The 17,576-nt window shown below is 44.3% G+C and overlaps 1 protein-coding gene across 1 annotated transcript in view; it reads left to right on the top strand.

Moving 5' to 3' along the window:
* The window catches only part of LOC139107973 (neurotrimin), a 131,944-nt gene that overhangs the window by 110,136 nt on the left and 4,232 nt on the right, over positions 1–17,576 (top strand). Inside the window, exons 5-9 of the mRNA XM_070665897.1 lie at positions 6,880–7,008; positions 7,111–7,248; positions 13,905–14,054; positions 16,326–16,394; positions 16,577–16,678. Of these exons, the coding sequence (XP_070521998.1) occupies positions 6,880–7,008; positions 7,111–7,248; positions 13,905–14,054; positions 16,326–16,394; positions 16,577–16,678 (588 nt within the window). The remainder of the gene's footprint in view (positions 1–6,879; positions 7,009–7,110; positions 7,249–13,904; positions 14,055–16,325; positions 16,395–16,576; positions 16,679–17,576) is intronic.

Here is a 17,576-nt window from a genome sequence, read left to right as displayed (position 1 = left end):
TAATAACAGTTTATATTTATTATTTCACGTTGCTCTTATGATTAAACGATTTGCACGATCGCCTCTTAATTTTTCATTCTGTTTTCGGTTCGTGTTAAATGCCGGTTTAAATACACCGCTTCTCATAATGATTCGCTTGACGTGGATACAATATCTATTTATCATGCCTATTGTTTCCCAAAATTTATTGAACCGTCGTTTTGCATAATACCGTTTTGCTGACAACGAAAACATTTATTCCGCTACGCGTGCAGTTTATTCGTGCGCTTCATTTAATATCATCTGCCAACCGTTTCAAATGTCCTACCGTAGAAATTTATTATACCTTCGATTACATTTATCCCATATTATTTCCATCACGACATATTTATTATCAGAATTTATAATATTGCACGATGTCAGTTTATCTTATTATCGTTCTCTCACTTTATACATGTCTATTGTATTTGTTCGGCTGGTTCATTCAGGTGTTCCCTTTCTTTCTTTTTTTTTTTTTCTTTTCTCTCTCTCGCTTTAAAAAGACTCCGGCTCATCTTCACTATCGTAATAATCTTTTCATTTGCATGCGATTTTTCTCTTCTTTAACTTTCTCGATTTTTTGGTCAATAAGTAGTAAGTTTCTCTTTCGCAAGTTTCCCCGGCTTCTTGTTTAACTTGCGAACATGTTCAGCTTCTTTTGCGACCATGAAAACTCCCGCTTGAACTTCTCCATCATATCCGGTTTATTTCCATTTCAATCTTTACTCTATGCTTGAACGCTTCCACTTCTTCTCATTTTTATTTCTTAAAGGAAAATCGATATTCTCTCTCAATTTTTCAAAGGTACTCCTAACACGGACTTTGCTCCTCTTTAATTCACAAATATGACTCCTTGTTCGTGCGACTTTTTTATTCGTCTTCCCCTTTCCGTCTTTGTCTCTTTCCACCCTCGTACCCGTCGCTCTCGCGCTCGAGTTTTTTAGCGTACGGGTACTGTTTCTAGCGCTCCATACTTTAATTAACGAATTCTTCCTTTTCCCTTACTTTTCCTACACCCGCGTACTTTCCTCGTCCGGCAGTCTCTACCTCGCGATTACCACGATTTTCCCCCCCTTACTTCTACTTTTTTTTTTTTTTTTTTGTTCTTACTCTCGAAAGTCTCTCCTCTTATCCTAGTCTTTTTCCCAGGCAATCGCGAACAGTCGCGACAATCCACCCTACTCTCTCGACGCGTCCCAACTTTTCGCATTCTCCTATCCTTTTTGAATCCTCGAGCTCTTTCCGTTCTACCGGCGACCTTTTTCACTCATGAGTAAACGCCCATACTTCTTCTGCCGTTCTCTCACGCATTCGCTCTCTATCACGGACATTCTGTTCTCGCTCGTGTATGCACGAACAAAATCTCGGATAAACCGGCGAAACCTATTTGCCGGAAACTGTCCGCAAATACTAGCGGCGGAAATAAAGTTTCCCTGGTTGCGGGCTAGCGCGAAGTTTCGGCGACCTTTGTACCGTCGATCGCTACAAGATACTTTTCAGTTTGCACTTTGCCAGCTTCCTACGAACTTGGCCAAAGCTATTTTGAAGTATTCGGATGCGCGGGGCACTTTTGTAATTTATACGCCGATAAATATTTATTGGCTGAGAAACGGAAATTGTTGCGACGAAATATGGCTATCCGCTGCGTTACGCCGGCCAGTCATTACGTCGTGAATTATTACAAATTTAATCCGCATATGCATTCATTATAGACTTCATAAATACAGTATTCTCTTGAATTATTATTAATTACGTAGATACTATCCACTCCTACATAATGACTGCGCGATCGATTTTGTGTTGCCGAAGGTGACAATTTATATCTTCCGGCATAATTCCGGAACTAAAACGGCGCGGGCGCTGGAGATCGCGAAATATTCGGCGAACAGTAAACTGCGGTCGATTTAATTACTTCATTAGTTGAAAACGCCGCGCTGGCAGTAATTCTAAAATCTGGTACACGCAGGAACGTGAAAACTATTAAACGTAATTGGCATTATCGGTCTCATTTTCTCCGTACAATTTTTTTTTTTTTCCCCCTTTTTTTTCCTTTTTTTCTTTTTCCACCGCGACGACAGCGTATAAATCGGCGCTTGCAACTAATTAACTAAAGAGCCCCGTACACCGGCTCGTACGGTCCGACCGCCGCTTTACAGCTTATCTCGTATGCAGGTGATTTCAGGCCGAGTCAGCAAGCGTTTCAATAACATAAATCGCCTCGCGCAGAGATTAAACGGCGGAGCCGACAAAGTCGTTCCTCAACGACTCGAAAATTTATTCCCACCCAAATATCTTTCCGAAAGTTTTTTGATCTTTCACTGCGAAGCAAATGTGTACCGTGCTTTGGAAAAAAAATCTCCCCGATTTTTCACTATCGCAGATATCGCGAGTAGCGTCGTGAAAACTCTTACGTGTGTGTATGCCTGTGTGTGTGTGTGTGTGGAACGATCGTTCGGAATAGATAAAGCAACTTTTTGCAAATTTATTGCGACAGTTTATCCAGGTATATTTCGCGAGAGCCAGACACGGGAACATGAAAGTTAAGGATAACAAGCGAGTTCTAAGCCGCGGATGTTCAGTGCCACGGCTGCGACCGTAGCAGAGAGGCAAGCCGGTATTCGGCTTGCCTCTTAAAACTCGAGAAATGCAAGCGGACGAGAGTCGCGGGCAAAGGCGCGACATCTCCACCAGTGAGATTCCTTAAGTTCTAAATTTTACGGCGGACGTTTTGTTCCCCAACGCGCGCGACTCTAATCTACATCCGTTAACTTCGCGGCTTACGAATCCTTCTGGTTTCCGGAATGTCACGGTTTTTCACCGAACGCAGGAACATTCTGCGACTATCGTGAATAAAAAGTACGGTATGTTTAATTAACAAAGCGCAGCTGCGCGTTCTCGAACAGTCTTCCCCTCTTTTCGAAAAAAAAAAAGAAAAAAAAAAAGGAGAACGATAAATTCATTGGTATGCAGTATTCGCGCGCGTTTTGGTAATAAAAAAAGGAAGATTTTGCATTAAATTGAATTTATTTCGCGATTACAGCAGCGCTGTTAAATTTATTAATGGATTGCAACTGCAGAGTACTGATAAAAGCCGATCGGCCTTTAAAGATTACACGATTTTAATTATATCTATACCGAGTATGTAACCGTGTCTATATACTTTTAAGACCTCGCAAATTTACCTAAACTTTCGCTTGGCAAACATACGTCGTTTTAGCTTCCTCGTCTTTGTATTGCTAACTTCCGAATCATTATTAATAGTCGAGACGGTTTCTTGACGCAAGATTATTTAAATCGCGATCATTTTTTTATACGCCTGTCTTTTATTCAAAAAGAATACGCAGAGATTTCATTAATGTAGAAAAAAAATATTACAGACTCACCGATTCGATGCGCAGCAGCGGAGTTATTCAGCTACGTCGATACTGTAACATAAAATATAATACATAAATTGTAGAGATATTCAAAATGCTCATAATTAATTTAAAAAAAAAAGTTCTACGCTCTTTTAATTAATTTTTCAATTAAAAGGTAAAACAGAAAATTATTATGCGCAAACAAAGTTTCATATATCAAACTTTTTTTTAAAATGTAAAAACTATTATTTTATTAGTTTTTGAATTTATTTTTTTTTTTAATTGTTATCGAAATGATAGAGCGATCGTTATTGTAATTTTATTAGAAACGTTTCTCACCTAAACGTTGCTCCGCCAAGACATGATGTCCTTCCTGGACCTCCTCCTCCTCTCAGATGGGACGTGTCGAGTCGTCCTTCCGCGCACAGGTCACTCGCGAGCACCCCGACCGTGAATTTACAATCGCGAAAGGTAATTATTGCGAACACTCGAAAAATCAAACAGGAAATTTCCTTCGCCCGAAAACTAAACGAGACACTCCCGATTACGGCCGACGAACCGACTGCGGTTCGTTTAATCATTCATTTCGGCGATACGTTATTATACGATAATTCCTTCTTCGAGACTTCTGTAACATAAAAATAAAAATTGTTTTTTTTTCGGTGATGCTGATAGTAATTTACATCGTTCAAAAGAAAAAGAAAAAAAAGAAACAAAAAAATTTACACATTTTAAATTATATTTTCAATTAAATAAATAAAAGTAAAATTATTTATTAACAATCTGGCATAGCTAGCAATACTGTGTAATAAAAAATTCAAGCTCACCCTGGAGTTCCCCCGCCAATGCAGGATGCTGCTCTCCTCTGAGAATGTCGGATGTTGAGCGGATCCTGCTTCCACGCGCAAGACTCGCGAAAAAACGCGGTTATTAAATTAAAATCACGCGAAACTCTGCGGTACTCGCAAAAAAAAAATAAAATAAAATAACCCAACGCATCTACTGAAGTTCGTTTAATTATTATCGGCGACGAGCACGCGTTCAGCTTCTCCTCGGTAGATTTTCACCTGAAACACGACAAAAGTTTCGTTAGATTAATTAAATATATTAACATAAAAATACATTCGCACGTACTCTCCGCAAAACGGGCGTATAATTTTCACCGCGTCGTCGAACTCAATCGAACACGCTTCGGTTATACGCAACGAATTGTGTCCTCGGTCCCGGCAGAGCGGCCGGCAGCGACACCGAGACTCGGAACGTGGAGGAGTGAGAACGAGAGAATGAGGGAGTGAGAAAAGTAATGCGAATGTAGGTCACGGAATCAGCTGAGAACGCGCTTGTCTTACTTTCTGACTACACCCCCGCTGCTGCTGCTAGCCCCCGGCTATCCGTGAGCCATTACGTGTGTAGACGAACGGACGCGCAGCGCGAGACACGGCGCCACCGTCCGGCTGACCACTGCTCGTCGCTCGCTTGTTACGCAGTGCCTTACTTGTATACCTCGCGGATTCTTTGGTAAAATCTCGCGGACTCGGGCCGGACCGATCGGCTATTATCGTTCACTCGTATCACAGATTTTTCTGTCGACCTTGTCGCGGAAGGTTTCGTGGTCAGCGGTATCGAAGTTAATTCGTCGACCAGCCTGCTTAGAGCCTGATCGAACCAAGCCTGAATTTATTACTCGCGAGTTACGTACCGGCAACGAATTGTGTCCTCGGTCCCGGCAGAGCGGCCGGCAGCGACATCGAGACAGGGAACGTGGAGGAGTGAGAACGAGAGAATGAGGGAGTGAGAAAAGTAATGCGAATGTAGGTCACCACGGCATCAGCTGAGAACGCGATTATATCTTACTTTCTGACTACACCCCCGCTGCTGCTGCTAGCCCCCGGCTATCCGTGAGCCAGCCATTACGTGTGTAGACGAACTGCACGCGCGCGCACGAGACACGACACCGCCGTCCCGCCGTCCCGCCGACCTCTACTCGTCGCTCGCTTGTTACGCAGACCCTTAACTTGTATACCTCGCGGTTCTTAGATAATATCCAACGGACTCCGGCTATCCGTGAGCCAGCATTACGTGTGTAGACGAACGGCACGCTCGCGCACGAGACACAACACCGCCGTCCCGCCGACCTCTACTCGTCGCTCGCTTGTTACGCAGTACCTTTAACTTGTATACCTCGCGATTCTTAGACAATATCGCACGGACTCCGGCCGGACCGATCGGCTATTACCGTTCACTCGTATCACAGACCTTTCTGTCGACCTCGTCGCGGAAGGTTTCACGATCGGCGGTATCAAAATTAATTCGTCAACCAGCCCACTAGGAGCTTGATCGAACCAGGACTGAATTTATTACTCGCGAGTTACGTATCGGCTTAGTGACGAGAATAAGATTCACCTTGCTCTCAAAGGACGGGGCGTTTCCTGCGGGGGGGTTCGGTTGGGCCCAGCTAGTCGTGCGGAGGTGTTGCTCGGTCGGCGGCAGGGAGCGGAAAGGAGTGGTAGTAGCTCCGGCTCACCGAAAGCACCTGCGCGCATGCGTCGTACGCGCCTGCAGGTGTGCCAACGCGAATATTACGGTGAATATTATATGAAATATTATTCAGCTGTTAAGTTCAATCTATCGCAAGTGTGTAACCATAGTAATACGTCGCGATATTCAACCACAGACTTAATAGAAGACCATAGACTTATATAGAAGTCTGTGTATTCAACAGTATTGAATCAATAATTTGTATTAGTTATCAACTTAATTAATCGACAGAAATAAATAATTTCCAAATGTGTATATTAATTATATTTAAAAGAACAAGAAGCGTTTGAAGCACCGTGCACGATGCGTACGTATATTCCCCGCGAGACGTGTATCGTCTTTCTTGATATATTTTATTATAATTTCATCGCAGTAGTTTAAAGAGAGTACTCCCAAAGTCGAGAGTTACTCGACGATACCGTGCATTTCATTCATAATATTCGCAACCGAGAACTCGAGTAAGATGTACACCGGCAAGAAACTCGTCGACAAGTGTTTCGCCTAGGGTGCACGATGGGTTTTGCGGGTCGGCGTGCGCGGAACGTGTAACGTTAACGGAGATTAGACGGCGCGGCAAAAAACGATAGCGCGGTGATTAGTATCGGTTACGCAGTGCTCCGGGGCAACGTACTCGACGTGTATTAATTCGAATCCCGATTGCGGAATTGTTTTTTGCGCGATACTGATGAAAACTTCTTGCGGATGGGGCTGAATTTGTGTTCCACGTCGTCGGATTCGACTCGCTACTCCGCGCGCTATTTATGAACAAAATTAAATGAAACGTAGAGACCACAAAAGGGATGTAGAAAGGAGTTTAATCTCGCGATTTTGCAGCCGTAAAAGTTATCGCGCGCGAGTCTTAATCTTGAACGTGACATTTTATTTCACTTTAATGAAGTAGTCTAGCAATTAACGTTAATAATCGCCTCCGTCTCGCAACTTAAGCGGCTCCAAACAATTGTTGTAGTGGCCAGCGTCGATGGACCAGTCTTCAATATTACAAAAGTGAACAGGTTGCAAATGGGAGCGTATCTTTGCATCGCTTCCAATGGTGTACCACCGACAGTCAGCAAGAGGATTATGCTCGTTGTACATTGTGAGTAACTATTTTATAAATATTAGTTGTCTAAATTTTTCTTCGATTTATTCACAATTGTATTTATGTAATTTTTTTTTACGCTTGTCTCTGTGTTAACAGTCACTCCAATGATTTGGATCCAGAACCAATTAGTGGGCGCTCAAGAAGGCCAGCAGATGACGTTAGAATGCCACTCCGAGGCGTATCCTAAGTCCATTAATTATTGGACGCGAGAGAATAACGTCATTATAGCAAACGGTAAGTTCGCAAATTTGAGAGATTTGTTTTCAATATAAAAATTGATATCTTTTGTTTCAAATTGATTTACGTCAATTTTATATACGTATGACTGTGTGAAGATTTTTATAAATTAAATTATTTGTGTATAAATGAATCTGTATCTCGCACAGAGAAGTTCCGTGATGGAAATAAAAACTCGCGAACGAACAAAATTAAAAAGCTGAAAATAAAAAAAAAATGGGAAAATTGAATACTATTTGGAATAGAAAAGAGACTGAGAATCGATCGGAATTATCGCAATGATAGCAATAATTAGACAGCGCCCGTCAACAATGACGGTATTAATTCATTCAATGACGACACTAACTCTTCCAACATCAGCAATAATTGCAGCATCAGCAACAATAGCAACGCGCTTATAGATCGCCACTTCTACGCGCACCGCATGCGCGTCCCTACTATAATTTAATGAATGGTAATCGAACTCCGCTTCGCCGACATACTTAACCATGCTTTACTAGCCAACAACGCACGGTCACGGGTTCTGGTTTGCTCATCGAATCCATTTATGTCGGTACGCCAGAAATTAAAGGCCTGAACGATCGGATCGCGCACTGACAAACCTATTTGCCGGCGGCAAACCGGATTTTGTATTTCGAAGCACGTGCATTCGAATTAAAATTAAAAAAGAAAAAAAAAAACAGAGAAAAACCCACACGCCACTATCGCGTCACGTAATCGATTTCGCGGATAATTCCAAACGCCGTTACCGGAAAGGACAAGATAATTTCGACAATAATCCCACGCGTCCCTCGACGTGACAATTAATTTGCGCCGTGCATTACACGGCACAATCAACGATCTTGTCTAACGCGAGAAGTGATATTCGCGGCGGCCGCAAATACACGAACCACCCGGATGAGATGTAGCAAATCGAACCTGACGCGTCCCGGTCGGTGCGTCGCCGAAAAGCAACGCGACTCGCACACGTGCGCATAATTATTTCGGATAATTAGACATGACGCTGCGCCCGGGTATGGAGAGGCGTATGGAGTAATATAACCCCCTCGAATGCATTAATGCGCGCGACCCGACCGATTTCGCCCGCACCGCAGCCCGGGGGGTCTCGGCGGCGCGGATAGCGCGAGCGTGCGGGTAAGAACGGTCGAACGTCGACGAGGGTCCATGCGCACCGTCGCCGTCGCCGTCGACTCGTGTCTGCAGCTGCTAATCGCGCGGCTAATTAGGTTAATTTCGGATCGCTTCTGCCGGCGCACCTGCGGCGCGACGCCGGGCGAACGGCCGGGCAAGCGACGGCGGCGTTTTGCTCCTGGTGATCGATGGCCCGGAAACCGGTACGATTTCCATTCGCGACGCCGACGGAGATTAATCTTTGTTTGCCCGGCACCCGTGATTTTTATTTCACAGGCTGGTTTTTCGGCGGGGAAGGAAGGTGGGCTTGAAATGGCACGGCCGCGCACACCCCGTCGCGGCTGAATAGTTTCCGCTTATCTACGACGGAATCTGGCCCTGAATAAACCACGTTAACAACGATCTTGTCGGTGACTTATGGGAACGTCATTTTTTACCGTCGACCGACAATACTACGCGATAAACGCCACTGCTGAACGCGGCAATGTTGCGCGGAGTTTCGCTGACCACGTTCCTCAAGTGAACGCATCAAAGCTTTAACGATTAGGCTCGGTTGAATGCAACTCACGTTTTATTATTATTTTTTTTTTTCTTTTACTAATTTCTTTTTTATTCGATTGTATGAGCCGTCGTGCGAAAATTAGCTGCGATTCAACGTCAAGAAGTTTCCCCACCGAGAACGGTTCTCTGCGAGGCGAAAGCACTGCACGATTCTAAAAGATACTTGAGAGTGGCGAGCATCGGCGTTTTCTGCGCGGCTCAGCACTGATTTTCAATCGGATCGAAATGAAAATCCCGTAAAACCGTAGCCGATCGTTTCGCGGCTTATCTACGCCCGCAGCCCGGATGGAAAGCACGCGAATTACGAATGGACCAACTGTCAAGTTATCTCGCATTATATTCCTCGTGTCAGCCGCACATACCCCCCGGTGTTTCGCTGTAACAGTTACGACATGCTTTACGATTTAACGTTTCCGCGGATACGCGCCGGCCGCTAATGCGAATTCAGCGCGCGTGACTCACGCACGATCAGATATCGGGCGCGCAACGACGCGGTGGACCCGGAGCCGTCATCTGCGTGCACCGATTTTCGCATCGAATCGGCCATTCATCGGTAACGCGACACGTGGTGAATAGCGTCGCGCAAAGCTGGACCCGATTTCCAAAATCGATTCGAATATTCGCTCGGCGAAGATTGTTATTCGGCTCGCAAATTTCCATTTCCTTTTTTTTTTTTTTTTTTTTTTTTGCGAAAAAATTTGGCGATAGTACGCGTTCCACAGTATTTTTTTTTAATGACACGATAACGATATATATGTGTATATATATATATATATATATATACATTTGTTTTTGAAGGGAAAAGGTAAAAAAAAAAACATATGCCCGGTAGGTTTTAATGCAATTCGCAACGAACTGACCTCCAATTTGCGCTCAGCCGTAAAATACAATTCGTCGCCGGTGCGACGTCGAAGGCAGAAGGGCGGGTTGCAATTATGGGAAAATCACGATGCGAAATTACACCGTGCCACGTGGCGAGTCCAACTGGAGCATTCAAATTTCCGGAAAGGAGCGCAAAAGTTTTACCAGTCTCGTCGAGCGAAAAATTTTTTTTCTCTCCCCGGCAGAAGAACGCTTGTAAAAGATTTCCGGAAATATCCGGCTTCAGGAAATTCATAAATTTTCTTATCCAAGACTTTGCGCAAATTCCGAGTTTCGTCAAACGTTTTCAGTCACGCAAGTCAATCAGCGGAAACGCAGATATCGCGCCGTCCGTTCTCGCGAGGAGGCAATTCAAGTTGTAAAGCGGCGAATAGTATAATTCTATTATGCCGCGGTATAACGTGGTGCAATCACATGGAAATAGCCGTCCCGTAATATCATTCGCAGCACGACACCGCTGTAGAAATAGAAAATAAATTTTTATACATATTTCAAAAGACATTCTAGCATTTCCCTTCAACGAGACCGACCGTGCGTCTTCACGCGAGTAGCTTCATTCAGATTAAATAAAATTATCATATTTCAATAACAATTAAACGAAAAGGAAAAAAGGAATTACGTCCGACGTTAGTTTTAAGTTTCTCAAAATGTTTTTTAAAAAAATTTCCCGAACAATGCTTCGAAATAATTACTTCCCGGCGTCATAATAATTAACGAAAGACCCTGGTTTGACGTATCCAATATTATTTTGACTAATTATTTAAAATAATGTCAGTGCGGCATGTTATCATGAAGAGACGAATAAGACTGTGAAATTATTGTTACGAATTTTGAAGCCGCCCGAAGGATATTCGAGGGATGATGGAGAATTTGGATCGGCGGTATCGTTGACAATAGGATTACGCCGTAAATCAGTGCCTTTGGAAAACATAATCTGTCAGTGGACAAACACGCGTTACGCGCACGCCGACACGACGATTCATTTTCAACATAGAGTCCCCGACGGTTGGCAATTACGCGATATTTAACGTTTCTCGCTCGCCGGCACCGGGTTTGTGTGCATCAAATTAGATCCGTCGGTGTTAAACTCATTACAGAGACTTAACAATTTTCTTCTTTTTTTTTTTCTTCTTTTTTTTCCGTGTTTGCGGCTAAACTGCGTGCGCCCGGTTCTGCTTTTAAAGGAATGCATTTCTACGACTTGTACTCCCCACGCGACAGTTCTGGATATAATTTCTCTACCCTGAAGAAAGAGAGAAGCGGAGATTTTATTTTTAGCGTTAATTACGCTTCGGACATTTAATGAATTAAAATTAAAAAACCTTGACGAAAGAATACCCTCTTCGCGATGCGGAATTTTAATAGGAAACCCTTAGCAGAAAATTTGCAGTGTGTTCTTGCGATTAAATCTTTTTGCCTGTGCTGTAAACAAACGTGCGTTGTATCGTTTACGCTGTCAATTGATTTGATTGATTTTATCGAAAAAGTTTATAACGATTCGAAACTGCAGAAATAAAATAAGATATAAAAATGTAATTGTATATAATAATAATTTTTAAAACAATCTTTTAAATGCAATTGGATTTTTTCGTTTGTTAACCTTTTGTTATGAAATTGTTCGCTTTATTGGTTCGATATACAATTTATTTTATTACGACGAAATTGTCTCTCTCTCTCTATTTTTTTTTTTTTTTACGATTTCACATGTGTCAAAGGTGTAAAAGCTGGATTGCGTTCGTAAAAGTCCCCGAAGTATTGCGTGATCGATGACACGGGCACGTGATCGCGGAAACGATGGCGTTAGGCGAAATTAAGCGTGAGCGATCGCCGCGGATGGAAATTACGTCGGCAGTTTGAGTTTCCAAGTCAGCGTGATTCATGTCCACATATGTCGGGCGGACCCTGCGCCCCGGCGACGTGCAGAGATACGAGTAACACAAAATATCGGCCCCACCGTCGACTTTTGGGTTTAAAAGCAGTTTTATCCCTGGCGAAATCCATTCGCGGGACTCCACCCCGGCCCTGCCCCGCGTTTCCCCTCGTGGGTAATGCTCGGCGCCGTAGTTCAACGTCGTTAAACTTTTTCATCTGCTTTTCAAACTCAAAGCCGGCCAAAAGTTTTTCTTCCGCTTGTGGGGCTCGAATGGTGCCACTACATAAATGCATTCTACCCCTTTCGCCGCCCTTATTCCACCTGCCGGCCGTCCGGTGCCGCTCCCCGGTATCCCCGCGGCCACCACCCCCTTTTCTCCACATTTCTCTTTCTCTATCTCGGCGAGACGTAAGTTTTCCCCGCCGGCTGAGAAAATACTTGGCCTCCGCCTCGCCGCGGGTCATTACACCTATAGATTTCACTCTCTTCCGAATGCGCCACCACCTCGAATTGTTAATCAAAACTTCTTTCCGCGTTCGCGCCCTGCCTCGAACCGCCCCGGTCGTTTCCCACGGCACTTTTTATTCGCCGAAATGTTACCGAGAAGAATCGAAACGTTAATGCATTTTCCCCGACCCACGAAATGCCATTGATTGATTATTTAACGATATTCCGATCGCACCGTGTTCTTCCGCATAATTTCACACTTGAATTTCTCTTTTTTTTTTTTTATTTTTTAACAGAGTTTCTGAAACAATCACGACTTAAACACGCGAGAGATGGAGGAAACGCGTAAAGTCTCGCACCTTCGTGATGAACAATCTCTTTTACAATTACAAACGTTATATCTTAAATTAGACACGTGATCATGCATAATTCTCCGGTTTCACTTTGCTCTGCCGTCCGAAAGTAACGAGTGGTTGGCGTGCTCGGCCACCATATCGTTTTTGGCCGTGCCGAGCTTTCCTCCCGGTGCTCTTCTCGGAGAAATGCAATTCCATCTTTAGAAATTGAAAATATATATAATCAAAAGATATAATCGCATATATTTTGCGTGCGTAGATAAATTTGATAAATTTATTTCAAATCACCGTGAATAAACTGTTATTTTAAAAGCGCATTCGCTTATTGCTTCCCGCAGAGAATTATATCTGCGAGATGAAATGCGCGTTACTTGACGAAATTATCTTTCTACGCGAGATCTAGGATCGTACCTCGTAATCGAAATGTTTTCTTCCCCCGAGCCGTGAAACGCGAATAGCGTCGGTGAGAAACAGTGCGCTCGGAACGATTTAAATGGACGTAGCGTACGTATGTGCCGCAGGAGTAACGCGCGAATATGGAGCGGAGGGCAACGTGCATCCACGTGAGAAACCCTAATGCTAGTTTTTCTGGTTGATAGAGCACAAAGTACGGTGGACCGTGAAGGCGTACCTGGCGGAAGCGCGGGATATTGGCAAATACATTTTAGAATATCGTTATATTATATTCCGTCCGGCTGAACGCGATGCGGATCGAAAACACGCGCACGTACGCTACTTTCAATTTTCTGCAGATAATACCGCGGCCGTGGATATAATAACGATGTAAACGTGATAATGTGGTACGCGTGACGTATCGTCAGCTGCGTCGGGCAATAATCGCGCGAGCCTCGCGTGCTTCTGCAACGGATCCCGCACGTTTCAAAAATTAATCCTACGGCGCACGTGTGCAATGCGCGGCCTGCGATAGCGCGGATAATGTAATTAAGCTTTAAATGAGCTCGCCTAAAATGACGAGTCATATTTTAATGAAGCGAGCGTGTCTTGCGGCGATGTAGATACCGCCCGTGTTGGATGTAGAACTTGATGCTCGGGCTCGCGGGCCAAAGTACGTGTGTATGCACGAGCGATATATATCCCCGTCGCATCAGCCCCCGAGGTTTCCACGTGTAAAACGTCCCAGTTTCAACGGAACCAGCTTTCACCGTAGATTAAAACTAATTCCATAATTTTCGCGCGAACAAAGAAGGCGCGAGGCATCTTTTATCTCGCTTGATATTTATTAAGCTTCCGCAGTCAAGTTTACAATCTGAAACTTGACGCGTGCAACATTTTGCGCCCGTTTAACTCTCCTTCGCGGCGAGAGGGAAAAAAAAAAAAGAGTACGGCCTCGACCGGAGGAAAAAGCTACGTGCTCGCCGCTAACGATGTTTGTGAAATTACAGGGGAGAAGTACGAGCCGTCCTTCTCGGATAACGTATACAAAGTGCACATGAAGCTCATGATACGTTCGGTCGCGATGTCCGACTACGGCAGCTACAAATGCATATCTAAGAACTCCCTCGGCGAGACGGACGGCAGCATCAAGCTCTACCGTGAGTATGACGTTCCTATCGTTTAAAATACTTTTATTTAGTCGACGGACAGCGGTATAATGCGAGCCCGGGAAAACGCGTTTATATTCTTGTCCGCATTACAATTACGCAATTTGCATAGATTTGCAAATTAACGCGAGCGATTCCGTTCGTTTTAATCCAAATTAAAACTTACCTTTCAATATGTTCAACGTATAAATTAACATTTCGAAACGTGTTTTAATGGTTAAACAAATCAGCCGATCGATAACATTTATTCTTTATTCCGTCGAGTGTTTTGATAGATTGTACATGCCGGGCGTGCACCTCCGCGCGTATTAATATCCGTATTATCACGCGTGATTAATCCCCGGCTCGTGCCGCCCTTTTTCTCCGAATCTCAGCCCCGCTTCCCTGCCAATCGAGATTATATCCCGCCCGAGAATTTGACAGCCGCATCAACCCACGCGCGATCGCATTATATTACCAAATTGATCGTACAATTTGCGCAAAAACGATCAGAAAGTGATTCGACGAAGTTACGACGGTAATATTATATTAACGTGATGTATGATTTATCGCGGGCGTATATCTCGACCGCGGAGAGCCAATATCGATTCGCCCGCCGGTTTTCGAACATTTGTCAAGCGGTCCCTTATCGTCCCGCGGTCGTCGCACTTTCTTTCTCTCGCCTCTCCCCGCGTGCCCGGGCGCGCGTTATCACAAATCGTTAGTCGCGCGATGAAGAACGTACATCGAACGGATGAGAAATTAAGCATCCGACGGGAGGGAATCGGTCCGGGCGCGATAAAGCGAGAGAGAGAGCGGTTCTTTCGCGAAGACAACGAGAGCGTGATACGCCGGAACCGCGGTAAGCCGGGAGGAGGGAGGGTGGTTTGAAAAGTGACGCGCCCCGACGGCAGTCGGAAATCGCCACCCGCCGATAACCGGAATCTCTCTCGAAACGACGAGACCGGGGGCTAAAGAAAAACGTTCGACTGGGTGCATACGGGGCGCTAGATGGAGAAGTCGCGCGGGAGGCATCAAAGTCGACGTGTTTTACGGTCGGCGCACGTGGTGCGGGAGCGAGCTTCACCGGAAAGATGTGGTAACGACCCTTCTCCGTGGCTTCGGGGGTCGGTCGGCGGAAATGGAGAACGCTGCGCGTTCGGGAAAAAACTTTTTTACCCCCGGCACTCGAACGCGGATTTGATCGCGTAACGAGGCATTGACCGAAGTGTGCCAGCACGTTTCGGTGCGGCGGAGACGATTCCGCGCCGGGAGCTGGGATCAATCATCGTCCGCGGACAGACAGTTCGTCGGCGTTTCCCTCTTTCCGAACTTTTCATTGATTCCGGTATCAAAGGCGTGCTCATCCCTTGCGCGATAAGGAGCGCCGTGAAAGTCAGCCGCGTCTGTCTCTCTCTCGGCAAATCCGCATTTCCGGGGAAAAGCGGTGCGAGCCGGTGAATCACCGATAACCACGGGCGCTGATCTGCGTTCCCCAATCCTTGCCCTCGCCCCCTTTTTCGTGGTGTAAAAAGAAGCCCCTTCTATCTATCGATCAGTAATTGTAGGTTTTCGCCTTGGCGCGCCCGCAGATTGAACTTCCCAGCTTTGTGCTTTCCTGCGACCACCGAATCGGCGGATTACTTCTAAGCTGCTTAAATAAGCGTTCGATTGTGTCGACGATTTAATACGCATTAGCATTTTAAACCGGCCTTTCAATCCATGCCGAAAGTTGCTACAATAGCCGCCAAGCCGTTTGCGAACGCTACTAGTTTTAATTGCTTAACTTTATCCGACGAGGCGAGGGAAGCATGTTTTTTTCGTTAACGCGATTGTTATTCGCTTTTAAATAAGATATTTGAAAGCGGCGGCGCGTAAAATAGTCTTTTACGCCGCGATTGGTTATTTAAGCCTTTCCCTCCGTTCATTAACGTTAATTGTTTCGCATTGAGCAATTATCGAAGCAGCGACAGCTTAAAATTTATTCGCAAACATCGGCGCGCTCAATCACGAATATTTACCTTTCAGAAATGTAATAACGTAACACGCCGAGATATCGTCGTGCGCAATTTTATATCCTATTTTAATTCAACGGCAAATCACAAACTACATTGTCCGCAAAATTTTATTGACACATTTTCTCATTGCTGTGATATTTAATTTTTATATACGCAACAAATTTATGACGCCTGGATTTTCGTCGGCACAGCTTTTTTGCTTTCAACAAGTTTTGCTGAATTACGTTGAATTGAAAAGTATGATTCGTTGTATGTGTTTTGACAGACATACCAACACCGACGACGGAACCGACGACGACGAGCACGGTGCCCGTTCCCACCACCGTCGATCCAGGTAAACGTTGAACAATTCAATATTAATAATTAAACAATCTCATTTTTTTTTTGCCGCTCGCCTGATAATTTTTTCAACTGTGATTTCTCTCTTTCTCTCTCTCTCTCCCCTTTTTTTTTTTAATTATTTTTTATCAGCCGCACACAACTGCAGATAACTAACAAGAAAAATATTGTTTTCAGTGGAGAATATCCAGTGGTCGCGACAAAAGCCTGTGCCCAGTCTAGAACCGAGCTCTAATGAAATAACCGACGCATCTTTGTCGACAGTCGTGAGAAGCGAAGGTACGCTCGGTTTCCATTATTCTTTTAAGCTTTCTTTCTTTCGCTGTTACCGGCACAGATTTTCGCATTAAACGAGGCTGAAGCGCTCAGAAAAATATGCGATTAAATAGAAACGCATTATACCGGCACAAAGTCCTCATCTAATTCTATTTTTAATTGTGGCGAGATTGAAAGGAACACCTCGGCCGAGTTCACCGCGATACGAAATTAAAATTCAAACGCCATAAAAATATTAAGAATGCCTTTTGTCGAGCGTCCGTTATACGGAGCGATTAGGTTCGCGTGAAAATAATTGACAATTTCGACGTTCTCGTGAAAAATGCTTGTCGCGGGAGAAAAAAAAAAAGAAAAAAATGAAGTTTGAAGATTTTGATTTCGTTATGGGTGCTCGCGGGTGCCGGCGGATAGAAGTTTTGTTTGTCCCTTTTGTCATTTTAATACGGCGAACGTTATAAGTGGCAATCCCGACTCCGCATCGACGTTGTTACAATTACGCGCGCCGGCGACAGTTGTGGTGTTGTCGAAACAAGTTTGAATATTCAAAGCTGCGACTCTGTGCAAACCTCGCGGAACTTTTAGAGGAAGCAAAAATCAGATTAGCCGACTGCGCGACGGAGGTGAGATTTGACAACTGCACTGGGAATTCAGTGGAAACCAGATGCCCCGAGAGACCTGTACCATCCTGACGATCCGCGGATCTCTATTATTCCCTAACTACGATTAACGTCGCGCTTAATAATTAGGTATTTTACATTGAAATGATCTCAATTTTATTTGTGCGCGCATCGAGTGCTTTTAATTAATAACTAGAACAAACTAGACGGATGCGTTTCCTGTTTGCAAGGTTTAAATTTTTTTCTTTTATTTTTTATTTTATTATTTTATTTTATTTTATTTT

This window comes from Cardiocondyla obscurior, linkage group LG14, assembly GCF_019399895.1.
Source record: "Cardiocondyla obscurior isolate alpha-2009 linkage group LG14, Cobs3.1, whole genome shotgun sequence".
NCBI classification, from domain to species: domain Eukaryota; kingdom Metazoa; phylum Arthropoda; class Insecta; order Hymenoptera; family Formicidae; genus Cardiocondyla; species Cardiocondyla obscurior.
This window is presented reverse-complemented; position numbering and strand designations above follow the sequence as displayed.